At 37.0% G+C, this 19,682-nt stretch overlaps 2 protein-coding genes across 5 annotated transcripts in view; one reads left to right on the plus strand and one right to left on the minus strand.

The window, feature by feature from the left end:
- GFM1 (G elongation factor mitochondrial 1) overlaps positions 1-7,077 on the plus strand; it is a 40,173-nt gene extending 33,096 nt beyond the window's left edge. For 2 of the 4 annotated variants that reach the window (XM_011379595.2, XM_011379611.2), the window contains 3 exons: positions 4,708-4,868; positions 5,639-5,692; positions 5,830-7,077. In XM_011379595.2, the coding sequence (XP_011377897.1) occupies positions 4,708-4,868; positions 5,639-5,692; positions 5,830-5,961 (347 nt within the window). In that variant the 3' untranslated portion in view covers positions 5,962-7,077. The remainder of the gene's footprint in view (positions 1-4,707; positions 4,869-5,638; positions 5,693-5,829) is intronic. The other 2 variants (XM_023524455.1, XM_011379603.2) reach the window with 2 other exon arrangements.
- Positions 7,078-13,932: 6,855 nt separating this feature from the next.
- The window catches only part of RARRES1 (retinoic acid receptor responder 1), a 22,878-nt gene continuing 17,128 nt past the window's right edge, over positions 13,933-19,682 (minus strand). The window contains exons 5-6 of the mRNA XM_011380682.2: positions 14,163-14,225; positions 13,933-14,082 (exon numbers count right to left, since the gene is read on the minus strand). Coding sequence (XP_011378984.1) covers positions 13,933-14,082; positions 14,163-14,225 — 213 coding nt within the window. The remainder of the gene's footprint in view (positions 14,083-14,162; positions 14,226-19,682) is intronic.

Raw genomic sequence — 19,682 nt, forward strand, 5'->3', positions numbered from 1 at the left:
CATAAATTTGTAAAAAAAATTTTACATATGACATTTGAGGTTTTTAGGCATTTCGAGGAGGGCAAAGTATTTTGAAAGAATTCAGTAAATCTTATTCATCGTGGAGACTTCTTGCTAGACTGCTAAAATTGTCAGCCTTTCTCACACAGAATGACATGTATATTAAAACCCTTATAAAACAGAGCCCAAAGCAGTTACAAATATATCTGATTCACTGCTTTTAAAAGAGAAAAGCAAATGACAGTACAGCAGTTTGACATCAAGGTTATTCAACAAAAGAAGTTCAGAAGCTCTGTCTTGAAACCAAAAAATTCATTCTTTTTGTCATCTCTTCCATACGTTATTATGGTCATTCCTAAGTGCCTTTAGTAATGTCTATAAATGTCTTTAGGAAAATTATATCATGATTCAGAAAACTTGTGAGATGTTTTCAACGTTTCTTTTCAAAATGGACAATGGGATATTAGATTAATCATAGCATATCATTTTCTAAGCATTCTATAAATTAAGGCTTTATTGATTCTATATAAATTTTGGACTTTTGTTGTTTTGGATCTGTTCGCGTCTGTGTTCAGGAGTGGGACAATGGTGGGAAAAGGTTTCTCATACCTTGACCAGGTTGCTAATTCCATATTTTACTGAAACTACTGAGAGCTATTAATAATTCGTGTTTTCATTTCTCAGTTGCAAGAAGGAGAATAATCCATTTTCTTTGTGCCAGCTGTCTGTTAAAAATGCAGTTGAAACCTGTGATCTAGAAATCCTGTCACAACCTGAAAATTATGTTAATAGGAAAAAGGGAAATAAAGTCAGAAGAAAATAAGACTTTATTAGGCATGATTCAAACACTTGCCTCTTGTCCTCTAAGTGTTTACTTTAATAAATCTTAAACTGACAGATTTGTTGTAATTACCTCATATTCTTTATTCAGCTTTATTGAGGTATAATTGACATAAAATTGTAAGATTTATAAGATATTTGAACTGCATAATGTGATGATTTGGTAAATGTATACATTGTGATACTTTTTAAAAGTACAGTTAAATTAGAAATCGTCATTACTTCTATGCTGGTTCTTGACTGAAATCGGTAGCTTTCCTGGAGATAGAAGTTACACAAAGTGAGATAATTGGTGTGGTTATCAATTAACAGAGAGCTTCATTCCTTTTTAATTGCTCCTATATGAAATATAAATAATATAGGTGTATATGCCCATAATATACATGTGTATATGCCCATAATATACTTATGTATATCCATGAAGAACATCTGAATATCTATGACTATTAACTAAACAGTTGACTATGTACCATTTAATTTTTAATTGTTTAAATATATAACTATTTGGGTGTGCAAAGGAAAAGCACTAGATGATAAGTGAATTAAGAACTTGGTTTGTTTTGTTTTTCGTTTTTATTTTTTGCCAGATAAACTTGTGCAAATAAGCAGGGTACTAGCATTAAAAATGAATTACTTTTCTGTTTCCTCATCCAATTCTTGTTTCTCCATTAATAAAAGACAAAAGTATAAAGGATAAAAGAAGTTTTTTGCCAAGCTCAGTAAGAAAATCGGCTTTTAAGCATACATCTCCATTGACTGCCTTATGAGAGTTTTAGGGTTAAATGTTGATAAATGAGCTTGGAAATAGAATAGCTTATACTTATGAGCTATTCTCTGTTATCAAAGTTAGAAGAAAAATAGTTCGAATTCCCATTTGTTTTTCATTAAAAAATGAAAACTAGAACTATTTTCAGTCACAATTGAAACTTTGTCCCTGAGGTTAAATCAGTGAGGTAACTAAAGTGTTCATTATGGCCATGTTTCACCTTACAGACGTGACCGTTGCCATCATTTTCTATGGCCAAATTTTAGAAAGAACACTACACTTGGTCTCCCCAGAAACATCGAACTTGTAGCCACTCTACAAGAGAAATAAAGGCCTACCAGGGCCATGGTTAGCTCATTTAACTTAACAGGGCCCTTTTTTTGATCTCCTGCCCAGTTGCATGATGGGCTTTGAGTTTGAATCCTGGCTCCGCTGCTTCATACTTACTGTGTGGAAATGAGTAAATCATTGGGACATTTTTGGGTTTTTTTTTTAAGTTTCAAAAATTTTATTAACATTAAGTTTAAAAAGCTTTATACCAGTGGTACGCCAAGATATAGGAGTGCTGTTTCTTAAAGAAGTTACCCTTAAGGGTTTGGTCCTTGGTTTAGAAGTTGTGGAACTTTAGTATTTTTTGTTAATCACTAAGAATTCATGAGCTCGGTGCAGGGCTTGTAATTTCGTGCCATTTTTTTCTTTCTCACAAAAGCATTTCTCGATAATGTTCAAAGGAGTCAAGGGAACCTGACCTCATGAAGTTGCCAAGCCGCAATTCTGTCAGTCTCACCAAGTTCTATCATAAGACCCGGGTTTTCCTTCTCAGAAGGCTTCTCTGCTGCCTGGAAGAGAAAAGAGATGATGTCAGGGGTGATGCTTGGAGATAGAAATTCCACAATATTAAATGAGAATGTTCTTAGAAACACCTGCACATACATATTTGGGCCTAATGGATGCTGACCTCTCTTCCTTCATGTTGCCTTTGACCTAGTACTGTGCCATGCCACCTATTTCTCAGCTTTTTGCCTCAGAGTGGTCATAATAACATTTATTGATCATTTATGTGCTGTGTATTATGCTGAGTCCATGGATTACCATATCTTCACAGTGACTTTATAGTTGAGAAAATTGGGACTTAGAATACTGAGTTCAGTGGCCCAAGGTCACATGCTAGTTAGGGGTGGAGCTGACAGTTAAACCCCAGGCCAGAGCCCTAGCTCCGAACATCCTCCTCACACAGACTCTTCAGCACCGAGGTGGTGTTATTCCTTAGCGGATGAACCAGAAACATTACCACCTCTACCCACCGCTTTAGGCTTAAAAGGTCCTGTGATGATATTGGTGTTTTTATATCCTACCTTAAAAAGCTATAGACCACATGGATCTGCTTGAGGAAAAATTGTTTTTAGGACTTGGTTGTCATCTGACTATTGAAAAATGCAGGGTAAGTTAGCTCTGGAGTCTTATCAGCTGGAATGGGGTTAGAGGAAGGCATGAATAAAGGCAGGTTCTTTGGAAATAAGTTGGGAGGTGGATTTAGGAAGAAAGGAGCAGGGAGAGGGGATATAGAACAACTGCACAGGCCATTCTCAGCAACTAAGTGGTAGAGACTATATATTTGGCCCCTTACCCCCTTTAAAATATGACCCTTTCCCAATCTAGCTCTTTGCATATTACTGACCTTGAAAACACTAGATAACATTTAACTGAATCTTAATATGTCTGCCCTGCTCTCCTCTTTCTGGGTGCCTTCTTCATCATTAAATGCATTTCTTTAGAGCCAAGGAAACTGCTATTCTAACAAGAAATAGAGTTATTTCTACAGTCTAGAATTGTTAGTCTGCTGCTTTACAAGTCTATGTAGGGTCTGCAGGGCTTAGCTAATGAGGTTTAGGAGTCTGCAAAGTTCAGTTATTCCTCTTTTGAGAACAGAATTCACTAATTAGGACAAACTAGTCAGAGGTAGGTCTCAGGTAGGATATGATTTGAGTTAGAAAATATTTTAAAGAAATGCAAGGATATTAAATTGCCATTATAATTATTGTACTTAAGCTAATAGTGTCTTTCATAGAACACACTATGAATGACTATATAAGAATAATTGCTAATTAGCCTATTTTAAATTAATGCTTGGGAAATTATGGTTATTTTATAACAAATATTTTCTATGTCATCTTTTCTGTGTTTTTCTTAAAATGTTTATATAAAGGTAATTCTTCCAGTCTGAGGCTGAAGTGTTATTCCATACTATCATAACATCCGATTTAAGTATAAATGTTTGAAATTTTATTATATTTTCTCCTCATTGTTGCATTTAAACCTCAGTCAGCATTTTTCACAGAAAGAAGTGTTCTAGTTATGTATTAAGTGAGATAAAAAAAAATAAACATGGACATACATGTTGGGTTTCAGTGCTTTAAATGGCCCATCACATCTAGTTCAATATCTTTACTTTTTAGGTGAAGAAACTTGAGACCTGGACAGATTGTGTTTTTCCAAAAGGCATACGATTATTAGGGGCAATACAGAAACTAGAAACTTGGTCTTTCTAATTCTCAATCAGATACTGAAATTTTCAGCCTAGAAAAGGAAAGATAGATCTCAGACATGACTTGATTATTGTCTCCAAGTATATGAAGGGTAGGTACCCTCCTCCCCACTTTCGCCAGTGCTAAAAATTGTTTTTCATATAGTTAAAGATAACTGTCTGCCAGGGACCAACAGGAGAGAATTGGTTTTCATTGACCAAAGACTTAACAGTGTCTTTACTCCTGAAGATTTTCAGAAAGAGAGAATAAGTAGGTCTCAACTGCATAACGTAGATGATAAAGGACTTGATTGAATGTAGTTTTAAGACCCCTTTTATATTATCCTCCGCAGCTTAATGATTTTTAAAGATAAAAATATGGTAATGGAACTACTAATACTAAAACTAGGTTTTGTCTTATTGGAATTTCCATTTAGAAGAGTGACTGTTACTGCTACCTGAAAAGTGAGTCCAGAGCACCCTGTGTCTCTCCCTTTCGTATATCTGGATAGAAAAGAGTTCCAGTTTGTTTAAAGACTAATAAACTAATTTTATTTATTAATTTTTTTAAATCCAGCCTTGGCAAATACAACATTATGTATTCTTGAACCTGTTATGTCTGTGGAAGTTATAGCCCCAAATGAATTTCAGGGAGCAGTGATTGCAGGGATTAACCGGCGCCATGGGGTAATCACGGGACAGGATGGAGTCGAGGACTATTTTACACTGTATGCAGATGTAAGTACTGTTGGTCACTGACAGTCTTGCTGTTATTAACCGCAGGAGGGAATTAGGGTTAGCTTTTGTTTTGGGAGGTTGTAGAGCAAATTGACACATTTCTCTGGCTGTTTGAGTGTTGAATTATATATATGTGGCAATTTCTATAATTTGCTGTTAGAGCAACTAACTCTTAAATGCAAAAGCTGAAAATTAGATTCATTTCATGTAGGCCTTTTGTGAATATGTCATTTTCTTAAATGTATACTTATCTTTCTCATTATAGCTTTATTTACATAGCTGCTTTATTATGTTATCTCTAATTTATTGGGTTAATATTTTATTCCCTTTTCTGTACCTTACTTGACTTAAAACTCATGGGAGAAGGTTTATCTCATTCTATAAGGCTTCCTAGAAGACATTGCTATCAGCATTATCATTGAGGTGTCCAAAGGAAAGTTATATTAACATTTTCACAGAAGAAACACCCCTGAAGGCTTGACCTTGAGCCAGAGGGTGAAGTGGGGATGAGGAGGCAAGGGTGTCAGTCATGTCCACTCTGTGAAACTGAAAGATCTGGTTTCTAGTTGTGACTGTCAGATGAAATTATTTTCAAATAGGATTTCTACTTACAATAAAACAAAAATATGTTTCTCTTTGCCTTTTAATCCTTTTAAACCAAGAGTTGTTAGAAGCCTAAGTCTAAAGGAATTAAATGACTAAGGCTTCTCTGTATTTTTCTCAAATATTCTTCAATAAGCAATGCTAAGATATTTATTATTTGTTTCCAGGTTCCTCTAAATGATATGTTTGGTTATTCCACTGAACTTAGGTCATGCACAGAGGTAAGCAAGTATTTAAATTTTACTTTAGTGCTCTTGAAGAGACTACCCTATAAAATGATCAAATTTGTGAATTTTGTCTTTGTATGACTTTGCTTGATAGCTATTTTTTTAAAGCTACTTTTTTTTTTAACTCCCAGGGGAAGGGCGAATACACAATGGAGTACTGCAGGTATCAGCCATGTTCACCGTCTACACAAGAAGACCTCGTTAATAAGTATTTGGAAGCTACAGGTCAACTTCCTGTAAAAAAAGGAAAAGCCAAGAACTGACTTTCCTAATTTTAAGTTGACTAACTTTAACTGTATCTGCAAGGTTTAGATACTTTAATGGATTCCAGTGGAATGAATTTAGGCAGAAATAAAAAATGTTAGAAGCCCTTTCTATTATGTTCAGAAGCTTCTAATATATCAAAGTTAATTCTATGTATATCTCAACTCTATTGACTGGCTTTGTAGTTCATTGAAAAACCTCAAATAAAATATGATTATTACTGAAATATATTTAATATTTATTTTAAGGGGGTAAGAGACCTATATCAGTTATATGTCTAAGCTTAGAATGTTTGTAAACTTCCTTTCCAGTTTTTTTATCATAAGAATTTTTAACATAGAAAAGCCAAGACAATACAAAGAACAGCCATATACCTTCCATCTAGACTCCACAGTGAACAATTGTTCATTGTTAACAATTTGTTAATCAGACAGTAATTTGACATGTTTGCTTTATCTGTTGTTCATCTGTGTGTCTCATACTTTTATATTTTTTTAAAAAAATTGTTTTGGCTAAACACTTGAAAGTGAATTGCACATATCATGACACTTCTTGTAGTGTCATCGTTTAATAAGAAGGCTTTTTTGTTTAAGAAAGGATTTCATATGATCTTAATGGAGAACATTTTTCAGGTTCTTCATTAGGATATTAAAATGCCAGCTAAATTTCTAGCTGTTTTACATAGAGCTGATTGCTTCAATTTGTGAGTTCTGTGTGAATTTGTAGCTACCTGTTTTTAGGATTGTAAATGTTACTTTCTGGTGGACCTGTGAGTTGAAAAACAGATTCTTGCATATACTATTGTCTGTGTTCATCTTAATATTTCTGCAGCTCTAAATAATAAAATATAACTTTCAAGGTTCCTGCCTAGTCAGTTTCATTCACCTACTAAATGCTGGTTGAATTTGAGTCTGTTGTAATTTATCATATATTGGATTCATGGAAATTGTGAAAGTGTAAATGTTAAGCTTTGTTTTTAGAATAAGTTGGAATAGTTGGACTTCCTCTGCAGTTCTACCATATTCAAAATTCCTTCATCCAAAAGTCATGTGATGTGATAGACATTATAATTCTTTCCCATAATGAATAATAGAAATAAAATAATTTTAAAATTCCTTTGTTTTTCTTGATTTATAGATTTGGCATTATATCTTAAGGCTTCTAGAAAAAAAGATTTTTGAAAGTATTGAGCACATTTTCAAGGGACTTGCTAAGCGCTTTAAATGCATTATCTAATTTAGTTTCACTACCCTATGAAAGTAGGTACTATTATGTTCATTTTGTCATAGAGGTGACAAAAGTGCAGAGAAGGTAAATGACTTGTCTAAGATCACACAGCTTGCTCAATTTTCAATCAATAACTTAGTTATTATCATTTATCATCCCAAGTACATTTCCCCATGAAAATGTCTGTTGCTACAATGGCATCAAGTCTGAAAAATGTTGTTGCTTTGGCATTTCATCAGTATTTCATGCTATTCATGATGATGTAGAATATTGCTCCTGATAAGGAAATACTTTCGTAGACCTTAGTACGGTTCCTATGGCTTTGGCCAGCAGTCAAAGATATTAGTACTAAGATGGATAAATTTTGATGTTTTTAACTTGTTATACATTCTGGTTATAAAGATAATAGTGTCAGGAAAGAGCTTTGGTATCCAGTCCAACACCAAGATTTCATAGGCAACGACACAGGCCCAGTTGGTTGGAGTAAGTAGAGTAGGATCACGTAGGGACAGATCCAGGACCAGAATTCACACCTCTTGCTAACTTAGTTTGGCTACAGTTCATAAAGACCACATGCCAACCAAAGTCTAGCAAGAAAGAAATTATAGAGAATATCCATAAACGAGGATATTTTTATGCTACTGTTGTGAAGGATAATTGTCGGCCAATATAAGGAAAGACAGTCTTGCTTGTGTTGGAGTGGTAGCAGCCCTGGGCAGTGTTGCCCTGATTCCCATCCCGGGTGGTACTTTATTTTTTATTTTTTATTTTTTATTTTTTAATTTTTAGGCGAGGCAACCCTTGGTTGACCTCACAAATTGCAAGGACCTTGTCAGCTTACAGTCCCCTTATTTTTTTATTTATTTTATTTATTTTATTTTTTACGCCTATAGCAGTTGGTCTTCTTAGGTGGTTCCCCATCCAAGTACTAACCAGGCCCGACCCTGCTTCTGGGCGGTGCTTTAAAAACCACCTGAGAAGCTTTAAAAAGAAACACACAGGCCAACCCCTAGATAATCTTTATCTCTGGCTCAAGATCAGAAGCTTTCCACATGATTATAATACACAGGTAAGGTTGAAGACCACAGTGGTACTGCCCTTACCCCTAAGACATGAAAGGGAAGATTTATTCAGATATGTCTTATTAATATTTTTAAATATGTTTTTAATTATAGTTGGCATACAGTATTAGTTTCAGGTATACAACAGTGATTAGAGATTCTTATAACTTACAAAGTGATTACCCCGATAAATATAATACCCATCCGATACTGCATGTAGTTATTACAATATTATTGACTATATTCCTTATGCTATACTTTACATCCCCATGACTATTTTATAACTACTAATTTGTACTTCTTAATCCTTTCCTCTTTTTCACTCACTCCCCCAAAACCCCTCCCATCTGGCAATCCTCAAAATGTTCTTGGTAAGAGTTTGTTTCTATTTTATTTATTCCATTCCTTAGATTCCACGTGTAAATGGAATCATATAGCATTTGTTTTTCTCTGACTTATTCCACTTAGCACAATACTCTCTAGGTCCATTTATGTTACTGCAAATGGCAAGATTTCATTCTTTTATTTTTATGGTTGAGTAATATTCCATTGTATATGTGTATCACCTCTTTATCCATTCATCCTTTGATAGACACCCAGGGTGCCTCCGTATCTTGGCTATTGTAAATAATGCTGCAATGAACATATGGATGCACATGTCCCTTCAAAGTAGTATTTTGGGTTTCTTCAGATAAATACCCAGAAGTGGAATTTCTGGGTCCTTCTTTGTCTCTTGTTATAGTCTTTGCTTTCAAGTCTATTTTATCTGGTATAAGTACTGCTACCTCAGATTTTTTTTACCCTTTTCATGAAATGTCTTTTTTCTTCCCTTTCAATCTGTGTGTCTCTTTTGATCTGAAGCGAGTCTCTTGTAGGCAGCATACATAAGGGGCTTGTTTTCTTATCCATTCAGCCACCCCTATCTTTTGAATGGAGCATTTAATTCTCTTTCATTTGAAATAATTATTGATAGATATGTAGTTATTGCCATTTTATTATGCATATTTTTGATACATATTTTTTTCTTAAGTCCCTCTAACATTTCCTGTAATACTAGCTTGGTGGTGGTGAACTCCTTTAGCTTTTTCTTGTCTAGGAAGCTCTTTATCTGTCCTTCAATTCTAATTGGTAGCTTTGCTGGGTAAAATATTGGTTGTAGGTCTTTGCTTTTCATCACTTTGAATATTTTGTGCCAACCCCTTCTGACCTGCAAAGTTTCTGTTGAAAAATCATCTGACAGTTTCATGAGAGCTCCCTGATGGGTAACTGCTTTTCTCTTGCTGTTTTTAAGATTCTTTTTCTTTAACCTTTGGCATTTTAATTATGATGTGTCTTGGTGTGGGCCTGTTTGGGTTCATCTTGTTTAGGACTCTGAGCTTCCTGGGCTTGTATGGCTATTGCCTTCACCAGATTAGAGAAATTTTCTATCATTATTTCTTCAAATAGGTTTTCAATTCCTTACTCTCTTCAACTCCCGTTATCCCTATGATGTGAATGTCATTATACTTGATGTTGTCCCAGAGGCCCCTTAAACTAGCATCATTTTGGGAGGGTTCTTTTTTTCTGTTTGCTGTTCCTACTGGGTGTTTTCCGCTACCTTCTAAATTGCTGATTTGATCCTTTGCTTCATCTAATCTGTTGATTACCTCTAATGTATTCTTCATTTCTGACTGGTTCTTTTTTGTTTTCCATCACTAGTTCTGTTGTCTCTTTAAAGTTCTCACTGAGTTCCTCTACTCTTTCCCTAAGCTCATTGAATATCCATCCTTATAACACAAGTTTTAAACTACATCTGACAGATTGCTTATCTCCATTTTGTTTAGTTCTCTTTCTGGAGCTTTGTTCTCTTTCATGTGGGACATGCTTCTTTGTCTCCCCATGTTGGCTGCCTTCTCATATTTGTTTCTATGTATTAGGTAGGGCTCCTAAGTCTCCCAGTCTTAGTAGAGTGGCTTTCTGTAGTAGGTATCCTGTGGGGCCCAGTGATGCAGTCTTTCCTGGTCACCTGAGCCAGGTGCTCAAGGTATATCCCTTATATGGGTTGTGTGTGCCCTCCTGTGGTAGCTGGACCTTGGTTGCTGTTTTCATGTCAATAGGAGGGATTGACCCTTGGGCTGATTGGTTGTGAGGATTGGCCCGTGAGGAGCTAACCCTATGGAGCAAGATTCACTAGCAGGGCTCTAGTGCCTGCTCTGTCTGCCCTTCAGTGTGTCCTCAGTTGCAGCTCTTGGTGGTGCTCTGGCTCTGGCGGAAGCAGGCCACTGGGCATGCCAGCTTAAGGGCCTTTTGGGAGGAGCCCAGCTGCAGGCCAGGTTCAGCCACAGCACTGTTTGGGAACACCTGGCATGAGCCACAAAGCAATCTGCAGATGGCCTCCACCTGTGCTGGGCTTGAGGCGCCTCTAGAGGCCAAGCCAGGAACCAAGGCAAGCTGCCACTACAGGGTTTGAGGCTGCTCAGCAAGAGGTACAGGCACACTGAGGCCAGATATTGTTTTTTGAGTTATGTGAACTTTTGAGAAATTTTAGGAAAGTCTGCAGTATGAGCTAAGAGAGGCCATTTGTATGGAAAAACCCCCTCGAAGCGGCTTGGCTGGACCTGCAAGTTCAGGGGGCGGGATCTCGGAATCACCTAGGCAGGGCGACCGGTGTTAACCAGGTTGATGGAGACTCAGATGTGGCGGTTGCCTGCGCACACTGGGAGATGGAAGGCTCAGGAAAGGAACAATGGATTCTTCCAGCATTTCTGTCCTGGAGAAAGCTGCCTCTCTAGCTCTCGCCTAAAACCAGACAATTCAGTTCCTCTCCTGTGTCCCTGGAATTCTTCGAGCAGCTCCCCCGGCACTGGAGCTCAGAGTGAGTGAGTCTGTCACTGAGTAAGTCTGCATGGGCCCTTTAAGAAGAATGTCTGTGACTCCCGCAGCCTTCTATCTCACTCGACCACAATCTCTGCTGGTTTTCACAGTCAGAAGTTGTGGACCCTTCTCTTCTTGGCACGAACACTGGGCTGGGTAGTCCAGTGTGGAGCCAGGACCCTTTGCTCCTCCGGGGGGACCTCTGTAGCCAAGATAACCCTCCTGATTCTCAAACACCACAGTTTGAGACCATCCTGTTCTGCATCTCTATCCCTCCTACCAGTCTCAAGGTGGCCTCATATGTGTCCCCAGTTGTAGAACTTCTGTTCAGCCAGACCTTGGGTGACTCCCAATGATGGTTGTTCTGTAATTTTGTTTTAATTTTGATGTGGTTGCAAGAGGAGGCGAGCACAGCGTCTGCTTTCTGCGCCATCCTGACTGGAAGTCTTATTATTTTGTGTAGTGTTAAGAGTTTGGGCTAGTGGTTCTAAGTTTGATAACTTTACCTTTGAAGACACACAGTCAATTTTTTCTTATTCTTGTCCTTGCTCACTCTCAGATTAATTATAAAAATCACTAAAATTTAATTATGAAGTTTAAGGATTTTTCATATTTTAATATTTTTGAAATATGGATGAGTGTTATTGCCAATAACACTAGGCAGTAACCAGGTAGTAGTAAATTGTGACATGTAGGAATACATCCCTTTGTAGAAAACAACTATTTGCATTACTAAAACTATAAATTATTCAATTAGAACTCTAATTACTGCTTAAAGTATCTTCAAATAAATAACTCTGGAATGTATCATTGAATAGTTAATTGTTTCAAAACAATTTATTGTCTTCATCCATTCATTTATCCATTCAAATAAGTGCCAGGCAGCATGTTAGGTGATCGTAGCACTTCGAAAGCTAGGAAAGGTCACAGAACAGGTTCTAAGCTGAGAAAAAATGGTGTAATAAACATATGTGATGAAGAACTAACATTCAAGGGCAAATATAGAAACTTCCAACTGACTTTCAAAAACAAATTGTTAAACTTGTAACAATTTATAATTTAAGTAGGAAAAATGAAACAGTAGGATCAAGTGGAATGTAGACAAAATCCTGGTACTATTTTGTATGTCTTAAAATCCTGAAAGCTCTAAAGAGACTAAAAATATGAATGTGATGCTGTGTATGTCATTAGTTCAGAGCGATAGAGAAGAATTTAGGCTCATTATGAAAAGAGGGTTTAGGGAATTTAGAGTTTCTCATTTTATATCAAGATAGATGAAGTAATTTTTCTCTGTAGCTAGCAAAATCAGTAGTAGTAAAACTCAAATCAGCAATTCTAGAGTTTGTGCCAGAAAAGATGTTCTAGTGGTGATAGTATTGAGAAATTTTTAGTTGGTTTGACTTTTGTGGGTTTTGTAAATTTATAAATTAGGTAATTGTTTGTTTGTATGTTGTTTGTATGTGTAGAATTCCCCTTCATAATCTATTATACTGAAATAAATCTGTTAAAGGGTTACCTTAGAGTCTTATTTGTAAGTCTAATCTTACTAATTAAAAATGCCTTTATGAGGATGAACTGAGACTCTGGAAAACTAAAACCCCATTTCTAGGCCTTAATGTGACACTAAAAAAGTGATTAAAGATCACAGGACATTGAATATGCTATTATAATGCTCTTGGCGCCTTTTTTGAAGATTATTTAGAGAACTTCAGTTAGAGGAGTTTATCATTTGGTTTTGGCATGATTTAATCATTATAGATTGATATTTTAGAAAAAGCATTTTCTCTGCATTATCACATAGCTGGGAGATCTGACGTTTTCTTTAAATGATTGTTTCCAGTGCTTCAGAATGCTTTTTACAGTTTTTAAATCAAGTGGATGTTGGAAAAATTAATGCAAAGGGTTGCAGTTTTAAAAAGAAAAATATATAAAATGGATCTACTGAAAAGTAACAATATCCATCTTATTTTTATTTTGTAAAAATGCACATCTTTAAAATTTTCCTCTTCAGTGTAAACTTTTCCAATTTTCTAATAGTGTAGACTCAAAAGCGTTTGTTTTTTTGTGTTTTTTTTTTTTTTTTTGGTATATTTTAAGGCTAATACTTGCTAACCAATTACTTATGGCCAAGGAACTTGGCTAAAGGTTTTTAGACACAGAGATAAGTATTCCATTAAATGATACTAATTTTGAGAAGCAAATGATGGCCACATTTCCAGGATCAATTCTTCCTACTTTAGGAATGTACTCCACTGAATCTGATTTTAGAACAGATTGTGTTTGCTTTTATAAATTACTTAGGCCAACACTAGGTCCACATTGTCCTTATAAGTGAAAATTGAAAATACTTGATATACTAATTTTCAGTTATTTCACTGTTCCATTTAATACATGTTTGCAGACATTCGGCTTTATCTGTGAGACACTATATTTTTATTTTTAAAATATGAATTAAGCAATATTAGGAGTTTGTTTAATTGCAGGTTAGTACAGATTTTATCTACATAGACAAATCTAGAAGCACATTTAACACATTTTATTTAGAAATGTATAAACATTTAGTTAAAAGTAGCTATCAAGTTAAAAAAGAATACTTGCTTGAAATCATAAAATATAGTAAAATTCCTTTTAAACATATAATATTCCTATAATTTGCTTTCGTTGAAATATATTATCTTTAAAAAAGCCCCAACATCTTTTAACTTTTGAGTATCACAGGCTTTCCCTAATTATTAGAAGGCCTTATACCTTAATTACGTAATAGAATAATGATTTAGGCTACTTAGTACTGTCATTTTGTTTAGAATTTGGAATAAGCATATCTTCTTTTCAGAAATTACTAAGCTTTGTCGGTGCCACAGCCGATCCTTCTTCAGTTCCAGAGGCTTCTTCTGGCGTCTGTCGCTCTTGACAGTGGTACTTCACTTTAAGTGCTTTGCTAGGGTGCCAGACCAAGCGAATGCGACAGGGAATGAGTTCCTAGAAATAAGAGTTCAAAAATACTATCATCTGCAAAAACTTCTGGCAAGAACAATTCTATACATAAGTTTGTGTTTTACCTGTGTTGAGAATTCATGGAGTAGAACAGTATAATCAAATTCAATTGCATCATCATTTGTTTTCTAGAAGAAGGAAAAAAAGTGAGTATAATTATTAATTGTAGGTTTATATTAGATCAGAATTTGGAAGGCTTCTCTTATATAAATTCTTGTGTTGAACGGATGCTTTGACTCTCCTACCGCCTCTTTGATTTTAGCCTCCCTTCCCTTTGGCAGTATCCTGCATCAAGCTACCGAAGTCATGTATTCTTACTGTTGTTTTGTCACTGAGTTCTATGAAAGTCTAGTGGAATGGCCATCACTTTTAATCATATTTATGGGTTTTGATGGAGGCTAAGATCAGTGGGGATAGGGAGAATCTTTTTGACAAGCTTGTGCACTAGATATTTATAGGGAGGCTGGCAGTCTTTTCACTTCTCTTAGTCACTCGATTTCTCTTAAGCTTTACTAGTGACTAAACAAATTTCCTATTTTGTTTTCAACACTTCTGGTTTGTGGTGGGGCTGGGTGGGGTAAGCAAGGATGCTTATCCCTTTCTAGTAAAAATGGAAAGAGAGAAAAACAAACTCAACTTGGATTATAATTTTAACCACCAGGGTTTTATTGAGACTATTAAAGAATATTAAAAAGCAAAGATAGACAAAAGGAGTAGATAATTAAGTTTTGTCTTCCCTTTGCTTACTTCAATGGAGCTTTTGACAAGCCATGAAATTTCCGGCAGGTGGGGAGGGTGCTGGAGGGAGAGGAGAGAAGCGAGGGCCTGGATGGATCAGAAATCGACTGTTTTTCTATGGTGTCTGCATTGTTGGGCAGGCTTCCCTCCTGCCTGGCAGTGAACGTTCAAAGCAAACCTCCGAGGCAAAAGCTGCAAAGTCAGAGAACTCATGAAAGAAAAATCAGTATCTCTTCTATAAAGTAACAGTTTCTGGAGGCCTCAATGATCAGTTGGGCATTGCTGGGTTTGGGGCTGTACTTAGCCTTGCTCGACCCTCATTTGGTGACTCTCTTGACCTTGGAAGGAAATGGTTATCTCAAGATGGCCCACACCAGCAAGCTGCTGCGTTGTACGATTTTTGTCTCAGACTTTTGTGCTGCCTGCACTATATCTCAAGACCTGACTGTATTTCTATAATTTAAAAATTGGTTTTACCTAAAAACGTAAAGTGTTTTTTCAGGTCAATGCCTTCGTATTCAGTTTTTGAAAATACTGAAGGAAATCATATGGCAGTCTCCAGATTTTTGGCAAAAACGAGGCAAGTCGTGAAACAAATGATGGGACTCCAACTCCATTTGACAAACTATCCTGCTGAATATACAGAATGCCACCCATTTTTTTCATAGGAAAATTTAGATTATTATAAATCTTGGAAACCATGCGCCATTTAATGAAAACCTTTCTCAGTAAAGTTATTGAAATGGACCCTTACATTTCCATTTTTATGGATTCTTCTTCCTTCAGGAGGATATATCCTTAAACCAAATAAAAAAGCAGTGCATATTAAAGAACCGCGGAGGGGACAGTACACATCCCAGCCTGGTAAGGTGTTCCAGGGCTGGACTGCCCTCGCCAAGTCCGGCTCTGCCAAGAAGTCATTATTTTTAATATTATTCAGAAATACTCTCCTTGGCTTCTAGTCAAGTCATCACAAGTGCCAAATTTGTATAGTCCAAATTGATGATTTACTGTTATGTTTTCTGGTAGCTCACACTTTCATTTTCCTAGAGACAGACTGGAAGTGTTAACATTTGTTCCCTTTTACTTACTTGTTACCCCCCCCCCCCACCTTCCCGCCCCCGCCACCAAAAAGAGAACGGTCCTTAGCAGAACCAGTGTGGTTTAAGTAGAGAGTAAGAAAACTTAGGTTCTTAATATATGCTATCAAAAGTAGATTTCTTAGCTGAATAAATAAGGTAGATAAGATGGTTTCTATCATGTATCCTTGGCCAGTGGGGGCCCCTAGTTAGGGTATGACTTGAGCTGACTGATAATGATGTGCTACAGGTTAGATAGTGTTAGGTGCTGACAACATCTGGTAATGATTGATAAGAGTTGGAACAATGCTCAGTTTTACTTTTCTCAGTTCATATTAAAGGCTAGGAGTGTAGAGAAAGTCCTTATCCTTTTTTTTTTTTTTTTTTTTCTGTAGCTAGAAATATCTCCCCTGCTCTTGGCATAGTCCTTAAGGTATTGAGAATGACATTCATTCTTTGATTCTAAAGCAATAATTGCGCCAGCAAGATGGGTCTCATTTTATGTTTGTATTCGGTCCTTTCTTTAGAACTTATATATTTTTTCGGTCCTTTCCTCAAGCGTTGCTCCTTTGAGGCTGTGAGTTTATAAGTCTGCACTTCCTTACACAATTGCACTGAAAGGTGAGTTTAACCCTGACTCTAAATATAGTAATGCCCACCCAGAAGGCATTTGGAAAAACTAAAATCCCTGTACTTGCCTGAGCTACCTTGGGCCTCAGAGCTCCTTCATCCACTTCCTGCTACTGTGCTGGGCAGCCTTGGTTTTATCGGCCCTACTATTCTGCTTCTAGGCTTGAGGACAGTGCCTAGATTTTAGTGATTTTTTAAAATTGTTGCTTGTTTTGCTTGTTGCGGTGTTGCTTCTTGGCTGAAAGTTCACGGGAATCTTCAGTGGACAAGGAATAGCAGAATTTGCAAATCTGTAGATATGTCCATACTTTAAGAGAACTCTAAACTGAAATGCTTGTCAATCTTGAAACCAAATTTTCCAGTCGCTTCAGTGATTTAGATTTATGTGAGTTTCAAGGGCTTCAATAAGTTGGTTAATCCTCATTTAATAGGCCCTGAGAGATGAAGTGATTTGCCATGGATGACCCAGCAAGTCAGCTGCATATTCATTTATTATTTATCTAAAACCCAACTCCACAAGATAAAAAGAAAAAAGAAAAAAAAAAAAAAACTAAACTAAAACTCCTAAGTCGTGACATTGCTTCTGATCAATTGGCATCTTTGTTTTCTTAACTCCACAATTACATATGTTCCTACTTTCCCACTCAAAGGTTGGTTGAGGGATATTAATGGACAGGTGATGGACTGTCTAGGATGAGAGAGAAATAAGGCTGCTGTTTCTGAACTGTAGTATGTCTTGGTGATTAGTCTGGTAATATATCATGTACAGCTGAAAAACAAACAAAAACCACTGACATTAAAAGATCCTAATTTTTTCTCTATTGTCTCTGTTGATCTGTTCCTATTGAATTTTCTTCTCACATTCATTACGATTAGTTTTAAATTATCTTGACATCATTTTCTATACTGTAAAGAAAAATTTCCCTAACTTTTCAGTTTAAGGTAAAAGCCTTTTGAGGATAAATGTGATAAGATCATCTTGGTAGATTAAAAACAGAGAAAAAGAGAGAGAAAGTTTGATCTAGTTACACAGCAACAATAAATAGTAATTTCTATTAAAAAGCACACTCTAAAAGGAAAGAAATATGTCCATTTAGAGGAGTACAGAGAAAAACTATGTTTTTAGTTGTCTGTTTTACAAGTGGCCTTTGGCAAGCATACCAAACTATTATGGGTTTTACTAATGTGGACTTGATACTGGCAAATCTTCACACTCAGAAGATACTCTCTGATGAGCCATCTATGGGTGAAACCATCACTTCACACGCCAATGAAGGCAACGATTTTAGAAATTTGTACTTATGGCTGGCTCAGCTTGCCTCTCTCAGAGGAGTCGATTTTGCTTACTCTGGAAATGCTCCACTCTCTACATCACACTTGCCTGACAAAATCTCCAACCCCAGCTAAATCCAGCTCTCTGCCTTCTCCATGTGCACAGCACAGAGTGACTGGTCCTCCTCCAAGTTCATGACCACAGAACTTTAAGGGGCCTGCTGTGCTGCACGATGCTCAACACCTCTCTCAGCTGATGACTTGGCCTCGTCTTTCACTGAGAAGACAGAATTGGTTAGAATAGAACTTCCACAAACTGCCAAACACCATATCTACCTCCTACGGGCACCTGGGGCACTCTTCTCTGCCTTGCCCCAGGTGACCTCTCCCGTTCCTGTCTGAGAGCATCTCCTGGATTGATCTTATCCTCTCTTGCCTACTTAGAGATATTAACTCCATCACCTCTTCCTTCTCTTTCCTACAGGCCCTACTTCGCCCCTCTCTACTGGATTTTTCTCATCAACATATAAATATACTGTTAAATCTCCCAACCTAAAAATACAACAGGAAACAAACCTTCTTTCAACCCTATGCTTATCCATCCCCCAGCTATCACCCCCTCCCTTTCTTTTACTTCCCTTTCTATCCAAAATTTTTTAAGAGAGATGGAGCATCCAACTTCCTCTTCTCCCATTCTTTCCTGAACCTACTCCGGTGAGGCTTTGCCTACACTGTGCCGGGGAGATAGCACTTGATAAACTTTCCATTGACTTCCAACTGCTAAATCAAATGGTCAATTCTCAGTCCTCATCTCGCTTGAGTTTCCAGCATCATTTAACACAGTCTGTAGATCCTCATCTTTGAAACTCTTTTCTCACATCCTCAACCTCTAAAGTTAGAAGTGCTCCAGGACTCAATCCTTACACAACTTCTTTTCTATGTAACACTCATTCTGTGATCTCCACTCTCGTGCCTTTAAATTCCATCTACATGGTAATGACTCCAGCCCAGACCTCTTCCCTGAACTTGAGACTCTCATATCCAGATGACTATATAAATTCTCTGCTTGGTTAAAGAATTTAGTATGCCCAAATCAAGCTAATTTCCTCCAAAATCTGTTTTTCCTATAGTCTTCCCCAATTAGTAAATGAAATCTCCCTTTGCTAAAATCCTATGAATCATCCTTGACTTTTCTCTTTCTCTGCTATCGACATCCAACCCATCAGCGAATGCGATTGGTCTATCTTCAAAATGGATCCTGGATCCAAACACTTCTCATCACCTTCACTGTTACCGCCCTGGTCCAAAGTACCACCAGGCCTTGCCTAGGTTATTGCAATACTTACCTGGTCTTCCTGCTTTCACCCTTGTCTCACTACAGTCTGTTCTTATCAAAGCAGCCAGAATGATCCTACTGTAAATCAGATCATGTCACTCTGCTACAAACCCTCTAATGAGTGCAAGAGAGGTCCTTTTAATGGCCTCCAGGTCTTACATGAGCTGGTCCCTTCCATTCGATCTCACCTGTGGCATACTCCCCTCATCACTCAGTTCAGCCACTCTAGCCCCACTGAGATTTCTCCAGCCCATCAGCTACATTGCTTCTTCAATCGCCTCTGCCTGAAATGCTCTTCCCTCATGGAAGCACGGCTCACTCTCGCTTCCCTTAGGCCTCTGCTCCAATGTCACTTCTGCTCAAATTAGAGGGACCTTATTTAGACTATATCAGTAGTAATTCTGAATATACCCTGGGTTCCCTTTTTCCTACTTATCTCCATAGCACTTACCACCATTGGATACATAGTTCCTTTTTATTAGTTTACTGTCTTCTCTTCTCTCACTAGAATTAGTCTCCGTGAGGGCAGC

Source organism: Pteropus vampyrus, unplaced genomic scaffold (assembly GCF_000151845.1).
Source record: "Pteropus vampyrus isolate Shadow unplaced genomic scaffold, Pvam_2.0 Scaffold12, whole genome shotgun sequence".
Taxonomy (NCBI): domain Eukaryota; kingdom Metazoa; phylum Chordata; class Mammalia; order Chiroptera; family Pteropodidae; genus Pteropus; species Pteropus vampyrus.